Here is a 14,643-nt window from a genome sequence, read left to right on the forward strand (position 1 = left end):
CTCTGTATAGCCTCAGCGACAACTTAGAGCTCTGGGGCAAAGAAGGGGACTACTTTAATCTTGTGACCAGGTTGAATGGAGGCTAGACACATAATCTCCACAGATACAACTCCACGTTTGAACTGTGAGAACTTTACCTATTTCTTCCCAGCATTGTGAATTCCAGAGCAATCTTCTGAATCCACGTCTCAAAGACTGCACGCAGGATTCTCCTTACTCTAGGTATTGTGCAAAAACTCAGTCCTTTTGTATTTGTTATTTTTGCTTGTGTCATAACAAGCAGTGTTGTTGCAATTGAGGTGGCAGACTGAGAAAAAAAAAAAAAATTGTTTCTTCCAGTTTGTTGATTAACCCAAGCTAATCGTATTGTCAAGGTAGTGAACAAATTGTAAAAAGTATATTTATGCCTAACAACAAATTTATGTGTCGAAGATGTATGCAAAGGGGTTTTTAGCATTTGCGTTTCTTATATTAAATGTGAGAATTGTGCTGCTATGATTTGTTTGACTATTTATTCATTTATAATTATTAAACATATTTTTACATTTAACGATTTTAGATTAGAAAATACTTTGTAACTTGCTCAAAAAAAAAAAACAAAGTTTTTATTTTTATTTTTATTTTTTGCGAATATCGTGTCTCATGTGTTTTTTTTATAATAGATTATATATTTTTATTTAATATTTTATAATTTGAATATACAAAAATATTTAAACTTTAACTTACAATGTAGCATAACTTTGTCAGTGTTGAGTCTTCAGAAGGATATAAAGTTTCTTTTTGATATTAAAAATTTAAGAATAATTAAAATATTACCAAGAATAAAATAACAGTAGAGTAGCCACTTGTACAATTTACAGTCAAAGTAAGTAGAATATAACTTTTAAAGGTCAAACTTGATCTTTGAAGCAAAATTCATTGGTTTTCTTTGAGTATCCTAAAAATTTTAAATAATAATGATAATAATAATAATAAGTTAAAATACAAAAAGATGGAGATATTAAAAATTCCAAGCAACAATTTTGAAAAAATATTTCTCTTCCAATTTTCATAAATTTCTAATTGAATCTATAGAAATTATAGTGTGGTCCGATTATTGTTGAAATATTTTTACTAGTAAATTTTGTATACTTGTGTGCCATTATAATAATTTTATTTATATGGTAGTTTTTTGTGGCTTGATCTATAACAAATAATGCTAATGACAAAGTATTTCTATATTATTACTCTTACTCTATGAATGCCAAGTACAAACAAGTCTCCAAATTATATATATACATATACAATTTTATTACTTTTGACACTTTACAACTCAATGGTACAAAATCATATATCAAAAAATAAATATTTAAGTTGCAATTACAACTTATTGACCGAAAATAACTTCAAACAGTCATTTTATTTTCTATTAATTATTGATTTACATGTCACTACTCATATAATATATATATCTAAATATACTAATAAAACTTCAAATTTACACAAATTGTTTTTATCTTTTCACCGAAACTTTTACCGACAGATGTATTAAAACAAGCACTTTTAATTGAAATGAATTCCCGGACATAATCCTGAACAAAACTTCCGAGTCGTCATCACGTTCTGATACAAAGTGCGATACGTACGTCTGAGTACATGTACACAATCTCCATACATACATACACACACATTCAGACGAACACGGCAAGCCTCGGTAATGGGGCGGGCTGCGGCGAAGGAATATGCACAGAACAATTTGCGATAATGGGGGCTGTATCTATCTCTGTGAGATTGAGTCCCTGGCTGGCTGGCGCGGTTGCGAGAGAGAGCGCCGAGGCACGAGGGAGGGCTAAGCAGACTGAGCGGTGCGGTGGTGCGTGCGAGGGACGGAGGATTTCGGAGGAGGATCAGTTCGTGATGCAAGGGTGATCGATCGCCAGCCAGCAGCGTGGTTATTTTGTCTTGTGCCGAGCCGAGCGAGGGAGTGAGTCCGTGTCGGAGCATCGAGCATCACAGGGGAAGGAGGGTGGAGGCTGAGGCAGCGGTGAAGATAGAGGGAAGTGTGTGGAAGGAGGAGGGCGTGGAGTAGGGTTGCGAGGGAGGAGCCATGTTTCGAGTGCGTGCAGCTTCCTTCTTCACGGGATTCGCCGTGGCTTCGGGCATTGCTATGTTCCAGCTTCAGAGGGACGTGTGGGGCAGCCACCACATTCTTGCCGATGAGGTGGGCAATTTGTGCGCTGCGTACTCTTGCTGTTGAATCTGGTGCTTTTGTTTTTTGGGTCTAGTTTTTGGGGTTCTTGCAGATCTTGAATGTGTGTCATGCACGGATAGATGCAGTGGCCGGTTTTCGTTTTTATTTTATTTATTTTATTTTGTTTTTCTTCCTAATCAGGCGTTTCAATAGGCGTTAGTTGGAGTGATTGCCAATAGAGCTTGGTCAGTGTGAATGGATATAATAACTCCTTATGATCGGAGTAAGATGGGTAGATGTTTTGGACAACTCGAACTTGTTCGTAAATGCGATGTTAGACTGTTGGCAAGAATTGATGGATTTACATACCTACCCTAATTTTGTTCTCTGTTCTCAAAACTTTGTTGCGGTGACATAATACCCATTCTAGGGTTTTATTGCTGTCATGAGATGCGGACTTGTTTTTTGGTTTGTTTCTTACCCCCCCCCCCTCGGATCGTTTCTCTTTTCGGGACTGAATATTGATTAGCCTACAACCCTACCAGATATATTTTATGGCGCTTTCCTCGTTAGGTTTCGATGAATTGTCTCGGAAAGAATGTTTATCGCAGAAATGGTTTTGAGTCCTTGCAAATAATTTAGTGTACATTCTTTCATGCAACGCAGCTAGCTAAGTAAGAATGCGCGAATTATTCTCATTTAACGATCGGATTTATTACGTTCATGTTGCACTTCAGAAATATGTTTTGGCTTCAACTTTACTCTAATTCAGATGGAAAATTTAGATGCGTAACTTTCTCACTCAAGCTCCTGCATGCCATTTGTTAATAGTGAGCTGGTTTCTCAAACTTTTGTATTATTTATTTTGTTTTCTGCAGGCGGAGAGATATTATTCGCAATTAGAGAAACGGATACAACATCTTGAGCGCGTGACAGGTGTTGGTGCCCCATCTTCTCAACCTACTCAAGTTAGTTCCTTAACTACTGCCTTTGGGAAATGTGATATTTTGGGAGTCAGTATTTGAATTCGAGTATCTCTCTCTCTCTCTCTCTCTCTCTCTCTCTCTCTCTCTCTCTCCCTCCCTCCCTCCCTCGCCGTGTGTGTTTATGTGCAGAGATTTATGTGTAAGTCATAGATTCACACGAAACGGTGTTGGATGATTGCAGGCTGATCAATTCGATTGATGCATCATATTTACTTTTTACACTTTACTATGCCGAAGGCTTCTGGAAACGCCTTACTTGTTATAAAGTGGTGTTTTGGCATCACAAGAGAGATTTTTGTCGGGTTGTGTAGACCGTCGTTTTGCATGTTTCCAGTTTCCTTCTCATTGTAGTCGCCATTGCACACCCTCTTTTAAATCTGAAATTGGTCTTGTGCCTTTGGATTTCTACTCATGGAGATAGTGATGAATGCTGCTCTGCAAATGGGAATTTAGTCCATATTGCTGCATGGTTGAATATGTAAGGATACTCTGAAACCTGTACTCTTTTTGCACGAAAAGAAACTTTGTTCTGCTTATGGAGATCGTTATGATGGATTATGCATCGTGTGTGCTGGGTGTATTAGTGTATCATCGAAGCATTTCCGGCAAAGGATGCAACCTTGGTAGATTTCACATTCTTTGTTGGGCCACACAAAGTAGAGTGAGATAAAATGAATCTACTTAATAGAGCAAAACTATTAACTAAGTGAGTGTAATTGACTAGTTGGCTTGACTAAGTAGAGCAAAGATTGTAGCCATACATTGCTTCATTGATTTACTTAACAGCCAATACATTTTATCTTGCTCTTAGAATTTGGTGTTTTGCTTGAAGTCTTGCACACGATTCATTTGATCTCAAAGTTAACACAAAAAAAAGAGTAAAGCCGTGAGGCTTAATAACTTCACAGACATTAGTATTGACAAGCTCAATGTACACACCAAAATTCAAAGTTTCTTGTTCTACTCACTGACTCATATATGATTGATTAACTTATCTCGGTCAAACTCAAAAAATAAGTGAAACAACTAGTATCCTTGTGTGCATTAAGTGTAATCAAGGCCTACAGTGGGCAAATTTAGTCATCATGAATCCATGAAATATTGGCTATTATTTTTAAATATGCATCTTTTAAATTTTAAATTTAAAAAAACTTTAAAAGTAATATATATTAGAATATAATAATAATAATTGATTCTTATTTTTATTGTGTGTACAATCAAGTCTTCAAAACCTGATTATGGTTTTTGCATTTACTGTTGTGTGTGTGTATATATATATATATATATAGAAATTTAAAAACAGGTATGCATGAGTATTACTGAATATATCTATTATTTTTAATATAATTAGGGAAATGTTAAAAAGACCCATACTTTTACCAAATAGACCCATTCTTAATGAAGAACATGGTAAATTAATAAAATTATTATGTGGTTGGTTTTTATTGGTTGCAGATCCAATTGTGGAGAAATAAATCTAGAGGTCATTTTTTTGTTTGTGATGGTTAGGATGGGTGGATCAATTTAATAAAAAATTGGGTATATTTAACATTCCACTATAATTATAAATAAATTGTGAGTAAGCAAGTTACATAATCTTCCATAATAAATTTATTAATTTATTATTTTAATTAAGGCTAAATTTTTAAAGATTCTAATGCAATAGTTTAAAATGAAACCAATGTAGATTATATTGTGCCAATCAGAATACAATACAGCACTAATTGCAACAAATTTTAAAACTTATACTAGCTTGTAATTAGAATTATATACATACATACATACAGGCACACATATCTCGATTACTATAAATAAACACTGTCATTTTTTTATATCTTTGACTTGAGTCTACCATTATTTTATTATAAATAAAATTTATTACACCCAAATCAGTTGACTATTAGCATACATTTAGCCAAACATTGATTATTGGATCAACCACAAATTAATCTAATTTTTTTGTTAATGAATCATTCCTCAATCGTTACCCAACAATCAAACTTTCTCCGAAATCTAAAGAATAAAAATATGTTTGAACAATTCTTTTTTAGAGCTATGTCAAAAACTACAACAACAGGAACGTCACAGAGAGGAATTTTCACTGATACTATGTCTCTAAGCCACCTTGCCTCCCGTCGAAGGTTTCCGTAGGCGTTGCGGAAGTCACTAGCGATTGCGTTGGAAGGCGAAGGATCGAATTCTGTGAGATAGGAATCGACGCAGGTGGAATCTTCCTTCGGAGGAGGAGAAATACTAAGCACACTCGTCGTCGTCACCCTCGTTCATCACCATAGTCAGTCAGCATTAGATTCTTTTCGGCAATTGAGAGATGCTCAAATGCGAATGCAAAATACTGATAGGCTCCATTTTTCACACTTTCCGCACCCAATCCTTGATTCCCAAGTTCCCCTGCCCCGAATCGCTCTCCGTTGCTGATTCCCGGTCCCCGTTTCTCTCGAATTTCGCCCCAGGTTTTGTCGCCAATCGTTGGGGGTGGTGCTTCCAAGGAGCAGGACGCAATTCCGTTGCTAAACCGGCGTGGTGGCAAACTGCTGCAGGACTTGCTCAAGCTCGTGAAGCTTCCCGGGGCACATTCCTTCAATCCCCTGTTTCACCAGCTCACTGCATCATCGACGCTGCCACTGCTGACGTAATATCAGGGTATGTTTTAAGGCACTCGATTGCTGTGGTTTGACTGTCTTGTACGCAAGAGCACGAGGGTTGTGGAGATTAGCACATGCTGTGTTGATCCAATTTTGTGGAGGCAGGTTGGAAAGGATCGGCGGCGAGGGAAATGAGCGTTGTTGTCACTTCTTATACTTGTTTTGTATCTGTATTTGGGATTTGAGTGGCGTTCTGTTGTGTTTTATTTATTTATATTTATATTTTTGTAATTTTTTTGTTGCCCCCCTTGGTATCGAACTCGCGGTTTCAGGGATATGTCGTTTGTGGTTTTAGGAGTTTGGTCGCGAATGTTTGTGTTTTAGCTCCACGCGAGTTCGGGATCTGTGATTATTGGGAATGGGAGGAGTGTGTGGCGTTAAGAATCATTGTTTACTTTATTTTCTGGGATGAGATAGAGTGGAGTGTAGAAGAAGTGTTTATTTTCTTCTGTGAAGAGGTGGTCACGTCCTAGCCAAGGCCCTCGGAAGGTTTTGGAGTCCTAGTGAATGTGTGAGGCTTTGGAGATTACAGAAAAAAGTGAGACACAGTGCTTTGGCACGGCTCGGCGATCTGGGCCAGGTTTGTGAGGGGCAAATATGTGAGAGAGGTCTCCTCGCATGATTGATTGTGGAGCCAGTGGCGAGATTTTCGCTTAGGTTCTCTTATTTTCACGCATACTAATATCTTGTCTTTTCGCCACCCTGCATTGCAAGGCTTAGTCGAAGGTACGCCAAAGGCATAGTGCGACATTATGTGCTGAATCTTCCTGCACTCAGTACTTTTTGCAATTCTTGCGTTATAATCATTGTCTTAAAATATATCAGGCGTGTTTGCATGCTTACTACAGTAAGTTTGTGCGTGTTGTGTGATTGTACAATCTCAGGACATTCCTCTTGGTCTGTATGAAATTTGAACATATTGTCTTTGGTAACATTGATACGATTCCACATTCTGGTGGTTGTAAAAATTTATTACATACGAAGTGATTGTGCAATGGATATCGTTTATCGTTGTTCACCGAATTTATGTGCGTTGCCTTAGGCAGGGTTGTTTAATATAGAGAGTGAGATGGGGGATTCGAATAATATTCGCAAGCCGTGCACTCGGATGCGACTTTGGGAGCTTCCGGACAAGTATGTTTTGGAGCCTACCGATCACATGGCTACTGAGTATCTTTCAATTGATCGTTCTAGCGGTGACTTGAGCTACACGAGTAAGTTAGCATCCCTGTATCGTGTGGTCGATATGTTATGCTTTCATTTATTTATTTGTTTTTGTTCAATCCATCAGTGGAGACTCGTCACTTTGTGAGTGCAATGAAAGCATTTCTCACTGTAGTATGGAATATTGATCGTCGGATGAACAATGCTAAGTGAAGCTGTTGAAAATTCGGGTGACGCCGATGCAGATCAGCTTCCAGACGACAGTATACCACATGCGCAAATCGTCTTCGGATTGGTGGGAATTCTCCGTCTTGTTGCAGGCAAGCAATACTGTTCTGTTGAGAATTTTAGTACCCCGTAATCTGTGTTCGCTTAGCCGATTTTATGAACGTTGTGATTTTTATTTTATTTATTTTTTCTGCACTTTTCAGTATGTTAGACGTATAGATGCTGCAATCGAATGACAAGGATTAAGCATTCTGGTCATTTTGAGATATGGATTTGGATTATGGCAGATGTCTCAATTTAGTCTTTCAAGTGAAGAGAAGAAGTAAAGTTGGAAAATTAAAATATGAATGTAAATAAGAGCTTCTTCATATCTTGCATATATATATATATATATAAATATAAATATAAATATATAAATAAATATATGTGCGGAATATTTTTGATTAGATTTAGGTTTTTGCATTTATGTCAAGAGCAACAGCGATAACAGTTGCACCAACATGCTTGAAATTTAGACAATAACATTGAATGGCAATTCGGTGATGTTAATCAAAGTGTCAGAACGGCCAGAAGACCTTTAACTGCCTGTCTAATCTGCGACGTGGACGAGATAAATGCCAATGCATATTTGCATCATATAGTTTGTTCGTAGTGTGTCGAGGCTGCGTTGATATTTTATGAAGCGATGTATATGGTGCTTTCAGGTGCCCATGCTCTTGTAATTACTGGTCGTGACTCTTTGGGCCTGTATAAAGGCAACCCTATTTACCGTGTGACTGCTATGAAAGTTCTCAGCTGCAACAATAACCTCCACCAAGCAACCCCTGAAGAGGTGCAATTTAGAACTCTTCAAACTATTTTGCAACCCATACACATCCACTTCCAACCCTCTTGTTAAGTATTGCGGCCTTATCGTATATAGCATCACTGCAGAAAAAAGACGAGGCACACCTCGTGGGCTTGTTGAAGACTCTCGAATCGACGCCCGGACTCTATTTCTCTTATGATGTCGATTTGACACTGAAGTAAGTTGCTCCACCGTGCTCAGCTGCTTTGGGTTTCCAGGGTAGGTTGTCATGTTTCATACGACTTTAGCTGTCATTCTCCCGTTCTCCGCTTCCATAGTTTTGCTGTGCAGGTGATGCTTTTGAATGGTTCATTTTCATATGTTGTAGTGTTTTATCTTCGGTGGCTTTGTTTTACCTCGTTTTATATATCCATGATGTCATTTTCAGATCGTATTAAAGCACCATAGGGTTCTATGAAGCTTTCTCCGTGTGTATTTTGTGCTCAGTCTGGAATGAATGACCAATGCAAGGTCCTCTATTTCGCACGATCAATGGTTTGCAGAGGGGTAGAATGGCTTTAATTTCGATTAACTACACATTCCTCTGGTTTTGTTTTTTCCCAGTGGTTTGGGTCGAACTAAGTCTTATCTGGGAATTTGAATGGCTTGAAAATTGTTTGTTACTTTTTCTATTTTGTTTTGTGTTATTAGTCAATCAATCAAACCCCCACCCTCCGCGAAATTAAGAAAAAATTCACTAAAAAAATACTGATAGAGCGAAACTGAACTGAGTCGAACTGAACTGACGAGTCTTAAATGTTCTGATTGCAGCGCAGGAACATTTCAAGATGTTGCTAAGTCAGAACATCCCTCCGTTTGGAAATACGTGTGTTCTCGATCTATTTAGCCTTGAATGCATTTTCATGCAAGATGTGATGCTATTGTGTATTGATGATTTTAATTATAATTGTAAGCCGTTTTATTCCTATATTGGTGCGATCCTCTACTGAATTGATTGGGTGTGTTTTTTCGGGATGATCAGGCAGAGGACAGATATCTATGGAACAAGAATTTATTGCAGGATTTGATTAACCAAAAGGTATTCGAATTATTTGATCGTGTCCTTCATTGAATGTTGAGCTGGTAACCATTCAAATGGACTTTTCTGTTCATGTTTTATTAGTCTTGTGGAATGATTGCTTTACTGTATTGGGATTGTGCAGCTGGAGCCTTATATTCTGCCTGTGATCCAAGGCAATATCCTACTGACATTTTACATTGTTTCACCTGCATGATGGATTGGATTTTGAGAAGTAGTCCTTTTTGGAAAGTAAATTTGTGGTTCTATGAAAGACTTGACACCGCTTTTATATCTGAAGAAGTAATTTGGAATTGGGCGTTGACAGTTCAATAGCTGTCTTGAAATTCTGAAAGACCGTTTGAAATGATTCCGAGACTTATAAGCACTAATAATTGAGGTTATTGTAAAAGAAGTTTTTTTATTGCGTTTGTGACTCCTTGATTGCTGTGAAAGTTTCCAAACGATTGAGACTGTTGTGAAAAACAAACCCGTCAAGGTATCTTTAATTGCAAGGCGTTCTATGAAACGTGCTGGTGAGTTCTTGATGTTCCTCAACCGTGTTTTCTCTTACCAGATCACTTCTACAAGGGCTGCGCTGAGAACCTTGATTTCTAAAACAATATATAGATAATTGATATACTGTGCATGGATATGGTTGTTTGTTAGGTGGGTCAGACACTTTTAGTTTGTAGTCGGGTTGATGTTGATCATATTGTTCAGGGACACGGATGTGGCGAAGGGGTGCTGATCTAGATGGCAATGTTGCCAATTTCGTGGAGTCCGAGCAAATACTTGAATCGCAGGGTTTTTTTGCTTCCTATACACAGGTTTTCATTGCTTTCTTAACTGCAAACCATGCTCAACCATTCCTCTGCACCTCTCGCTACCAAGTTACACATGTACTGTGATTACCGTGATGGTAATGTATTTTCCATAGCGTATACTCACTTCCTGCAAATGCGTGAGATATTTGCAAATTAAAGTCGATTTTTGTGTTTCGGCAGGTGAGGGGTTCTATTCCAGTAATGTGGGAGCAAGTTGTAGATCTTTCTTACAAGCCTCAGATCAAGACTGTCAACTATGAAAATACGGTAGGTGATAATTGCTAATGTTTAACTGATGTCTTAGTGGAGACTTCGTTGATGATGGGAGTTGCCACATTCAAGTAATTAACTTCTCTTCAGAATGATTGTTAAAATGTCTTCCGAGTAGTCATTCACTTGTAAGGATTATGTTTTTTTGTCGTTGTTCATGTGTTGACTTTTTCTAACGTAACTACGAGTACGCACGACCCTACTTATAGTCTGGGCTCATGCTTAACCTATTTCTTAAAAAATACCATAAATATTTAATGTGAAGTCTTATTGTCACTGCTCTGCAGCCTATAGCGGTAGAGAGGCACTTCAGGGATTTAAGAAAGCGCTATGGTGATATACTGGCTATTGATCTGATTAACCAGGTACGAGGGCATCGTTTGATTTGCATACTAATAACATATCTGTGTGAATTATAAAGGAGCAATTGGAGTTTCAATGTCATTTGGAATACTTAAGTAATCTCTGCAATATGTGAAGGTGTCTGGCTGTCTCAACTCCTCCTGATTCTACATGTGTAAATGCAGCAAGGTGGCGAAAGCGTCTTAAGCGTAGCTTATAGGGAAGCCATGGAAAAATTATCAGATGAACATATTAGGTCGGTTGACTTAAACACCCTGCTTACCAATAGTTTGTGCTCATATTGCAGTGTGCTTATTATCATTGTGAACTGTAGGCCTGTTGCATCAACTCATGGGAATCGTTTCTTTTCTTTTCTTTTAAAAATTCAAAATTTTCCTCTTTCCTTTCAGTAGTTCTCATGCTTTACTAGTACATTGTCGCATTCTACACAGCTGCATGGTAATCTGCTAGTGTCTGTGTTTGTTAACTTCTGGCGGATGGATTTTATTAGTAGTCATAAGAATAACAATAAAGTTTTAATTTTAATTCTTTTTGGGTACCTGCTTCTTCTATAAGTTAAGCCTCTTGCGAGTAGGGCTGGTGTCAAAGAAATCTGAAGTCGAATTTCTCTTTTGAAGGTCATTGCTGTTGCTCACACCAAGTGCTTTAAATGCAAGCCATTTTATGGTTGGTTAGTTCAGATTTCTGTGACTAGACATAAAGATGTGCAGATATCTTCCATTTGATTTCCATAAGATTTGTGGCCATATCCACTTTGAGCGCCTGTCTGCTTTGTATGATGATATTAAGGAGGAATTGAGTAGGCAAGGGTAAGACTCCGACAGCTGACTCCTATGTATTATTATATGATGTTCATTTGTGCCTCTCAATCGATTCATCCGTTTATCTTTTTCTTGCCGTTGAAATTGTTTCTAAGACTTTGTTGCTTGCGTTGCTGATGTTAGCTGACCTCTGGCAAGTTGTGAAATCATGCCGAGATCGTTGTTAGCTTAATTTATCTGTTCTGTTTTGTAACGCACAGATGTTACTTGCGGGACCCAATGGGCAAAGTACTGGAGGTACAGAAAGGACAAGTTAGAACTAACTGTATCGATTGTTTGGATCGTACTAATGTGACACAGGTTAGTTCTTAGTCCCCATGCCTTGAATTTTGTATGCTGTATCGAGTTTGTCGGATTGAACTTCAGAATATTACTTCTACACATGCATGCCTTTGATACCGAGTGTAATCAATTCGCAGAGCTTACTTGGACGGAAAGCTCTTGAGGTTCAGTTGCAACGGATTGGAATTCTGGAACCAAACAATACCATTCAGCAATTTGAAAGTTTGGAGGAGAAGTTCAAACTGTGTATGGGCTCTATTCATTTTGTATTTATATGTGGTTCACAATGAAATACTTGCAGTTCGATATTCTCTCTACATAACAAGCTGTGGACGTGGAAAATTCAAACACGAAGTACTTCGTATCCTAGGAATGGATATGGTAAATTTTTACCTCCTGTGTGCTATCTATATGATCATATATGTTCTGATGTTTACTTCCAGTGTGGGCTGATCATGGAGATCATATAAGCATTCAATACTCTGGCACTGGAGCTCTCAAGGGCGACTTTGTAAGGTATGCTTTGATAAATTTTTAAGAGTGCTGTGTATTTCCAAACAGCCTTGACAATTTGATGTGTTCCTTCTTACTGTAATGTAAGCGCTCCTTAAGTTCTAGTATTGGAAACGATTGTGAACCAGATTTGGAAAGAGGACAATTCGGGGTATTCTTCAAGATGGTCTCAACTCCGCTACCCGCTACTATCTTAACAATTTTCGAGATGGAATCAAACAGGTTTGTAGTTAGGGATTAGTTACTTGATATCCTAAATCTTCATGGTAGACTTGAAATCACTGTCTTCAAATCTCAGTCCATGGTTGCCTGAACAGCTCTGTAAGTTAAATTAATTTAGATCCCAGCTTTCAGGTGTTAAGGCTTCAACTCGGTGATATTTCAATGACTATGAGTTGAGCCTAATGTTGATAAGATGAACTTAGTTGTATTAGATTATTGTTAGAGAATGATAGGGTATGTTAACAGGACACTGGAGAGGGTGTAAGGATGATTAAGTCTGAAGATGAATAGGAGTACCTCTCTTACGTTTGTTTTTTTGTTTACAGGATAGCATTGATCTTGTAGCTGGTCACTACCAAGTCAAACGAGGAACTCCAGCATCTCTCCAGATAAGCTGGAAAGAGACCTTCGCGGTAACAGATACTGCTTCATAATTGACAATCAATGTTTATTAAACTTTTCACTTGCTTCATAGATTTGGAAGAATACCCTTAGTTGACTCATTCTATGTGCACTGCAGTTGCCGGGCGCTCTAGCTACATTTATGGCAGGCGCTTACTTCACCAGTGTTTCTGTCCGGCAATGTAAGCCCTCGATCACTCCATTGAACGTCGAAAATACCGAATGACACACATTTGATAATTTTTCGATTCAAAATTCTGCCCAAGTGGAGTCTGATTGTTATCCTTTGTTGATTTGTGCAGTAGGCACCGACATGTACCAGTATCTTTACACACTTATGCTGGCGGGTGTGACGGGTGGCGTCGTAGCGTTGGTTCGGCAACAGGGTCGTAATCTGACTGTTCGTCCACGCCTTTGTAAAATGGATTAAATGTACCATTCATGTTGCACAACTTCGAACACCATCCGAATTATCTAGATAGAGTTGTGGGAAGTTAGTGATCGTCTGTTCATTTTTTTTCAATAGGACCAAACATCCAATGCTTTATGCTGAAGGTTGATAGCTTTTGATTTTATTGTGATTGGAGACTAGTGAAGATTCCACATGCAATCTTCAATATGGACTCGACAATTATGGCATGTATTTTCCTTAGTGGTATTGCAAACGAACATGTTATTCTCAATCTTGGCAGTGCACAAGTCATGGTTTTTTTTAGAGTTTTACTATTCAATGCACATTGCATTAGCTACACGAGCTGAAATTCTACTCAGTATGCGTTTCAGTAACGTTTCTACTCGTAAATATTGAGGGTCGTTGTGTTAATATCCATGTGATACACATGAATATCCATTCTTCAGAGCACTCATTTTTAACATCTGAATGCGCGCAACGTCTTGTAACAGACTCACGAGAAGGGGTCATATAACCAAAGAGCGAAGGATCTTTTCTCTAGCCTGATCGTGTGCAGGAGGCTTTCGTGTGGCAGCGGCGATTTCGGATGGTGAGCTAGGGAGCCAGTGCGGATTGTAAGCTGGGGATGGTGTGACCAGTCTCACACATTGGAGGTGTTGTGGGAGACGATCTCAATGTTTCCAGTTTGTCTCGTTGTAGCGCCGTATGATCTGTTTTCGGGTTCTCTTTTACCGTGGCGAAGAAGTTGGGTTGAGACTAGTTTGGAAAGAAGGCAGCCGTGGATGATCGATAGAAGACGGTGTTGAGAGTAAAGAAAAAGTCTCAGAAGCTTCGACCTTTGCTCACATGATGGTTTTATTACAAGAGAGAACTTTTACATCCATCGCGTAAGGATCAGAGAGTACATAGAGGTGCACAAAGCTGCGTGCAGGTTTAGAGCAGTGGGTTGTAACAAACTGTGATCGTTCAGTTAATCAGAGTGATTATTGTTTGCTTAACCAAATTGATCTTGTATCTTAACACTCAAGTGTCCAGCTCTTCCTAGCTGGACTTAGGGCATGTAATGTTTTCAACACCTTCTCTTATACAGGTAGTTCCTAATATTAGCGGATTGTAGCATTAGAAAAACATAAATGTAATTAGTCCACAGGTATTGCTGTGGGTGATGGAAGCAGATCAATGGATTTGCGAAGCAAGGAGAAACGATCAAGGGGAGGGCCATTGTGGAGAGGTTGGACAGTTGATCTATGGTAGGGATGTATTAAATGTTGATGTTTCCAAGTTGTTGATGCTCTTAGATGAAATGATACACAATATCAATATGCTTTGAGCGGCGATGGAATTTGGGGTTGTGAACCAAGCGTATGGTGCTTTGGTTGTCGGAGAAGAGTTGTATTGCTTGTGTGTGTTGGAAATACAAATTTTCAAATAAACATTGATGCCAGATGATGTCAT

At 38.4% G+C, this 14,643-nt stretch overlaps 1 protein-coding gene and 1 long non-coding RNA gene across 6 annotated transcripts; both read left to right on the top strand.

The window, feature by feature from the left end:
• The first annotated feature begins 1,843 nt into the window (after positions 1-1,843).
• LOC141045272 (uncharacterized) lies at positions 1,844-3,568 on the top strand. Of its 2 annotated transcripts, none has more exons than XR_016502439.1 (3): positions 1,844-2,200; positions 3,049-3,138; positions 3,338-3,568. It is a non-coding gene; the product is annotated as an uncharacterized LOC141045272 (long non-coding RNA). The 2 variants fall into 2 exon arrangements; XR_016502440.1 differs by having other exon boundaries at positions 3,049-3,106.
• A 1,855-nt stretch (positions 3,569-5,423) lies between these two features.
• On the top strand, positions 5,424-13,459 carry LOC112281475 (phosphoinositide phosphatase SAC8). Of its 4 annotated transcripts, none has more exons than XM_073533409.2 (21): positions 5,424-5,817; positions 6,862-7,033; positions 7,229-7,303; positions 7,916-8,043; positions 8,145-8,236; positions 8,830-8,884; positions 9,041-9,097; positions 9,222-9,254; positions 9,531-9,612; positions 9,800-9,906; positions 10,084-10,170; positions 10,461-10,538; positions 10,701-10,771; positions 11,247-11,345; positions 11,558-11,657; positions 11,777-11,885; positions 12,083-12,155; positions 12,281-12,374; positions 12,701-12,787; positions 12,895-12,958; positions 13,079-13,459. In XM_073533409.2, the coding sequence occupies exons 2-21, from the start codon at positions 6,889-6,891 to the stop codon at positions 13,204-13,206; spliced, it is 1,764 nt and encodes a 587-aa protein (XP_073389510.1). In that variant the 5' UTR covers positions 5,424-5,817; positions 6,862-6,888; the 3' UTR covers positions 13,207-13,459. The 4 variants fall into 4 exon arrangements, with proteins under 4 accessions (XP_073389510.1, XP_073389511.1, XP_073389512.1 ...); XM_073533410.2 differs by having other exon boundaries at positions 5,425-5,817; positions 6,866-7,033; XM_073533411.1 differs by lacking the exon at positions 5,424-5,817 and adding an exon at positions 6,405-6,545.
• Positions 13,460-14,643: the final 1,184 nt, after the last annotated feature.

The sequence above is a fragment of the Physcomitrium patens genome, chromosome 4, assembly GCF_059467195.1.
Source record: "Physcomitrium patens ecotype Gransden chromosome 4, ASM5946719v1, whole genome shotgun sequence".
NCBI classification, from domain to species: Eukaryota; Viridiplantae; Streptophyta; class Bryopsida; order Funariales; family Funariaceae; genus Physcomitrium; species Physcomitrium patens.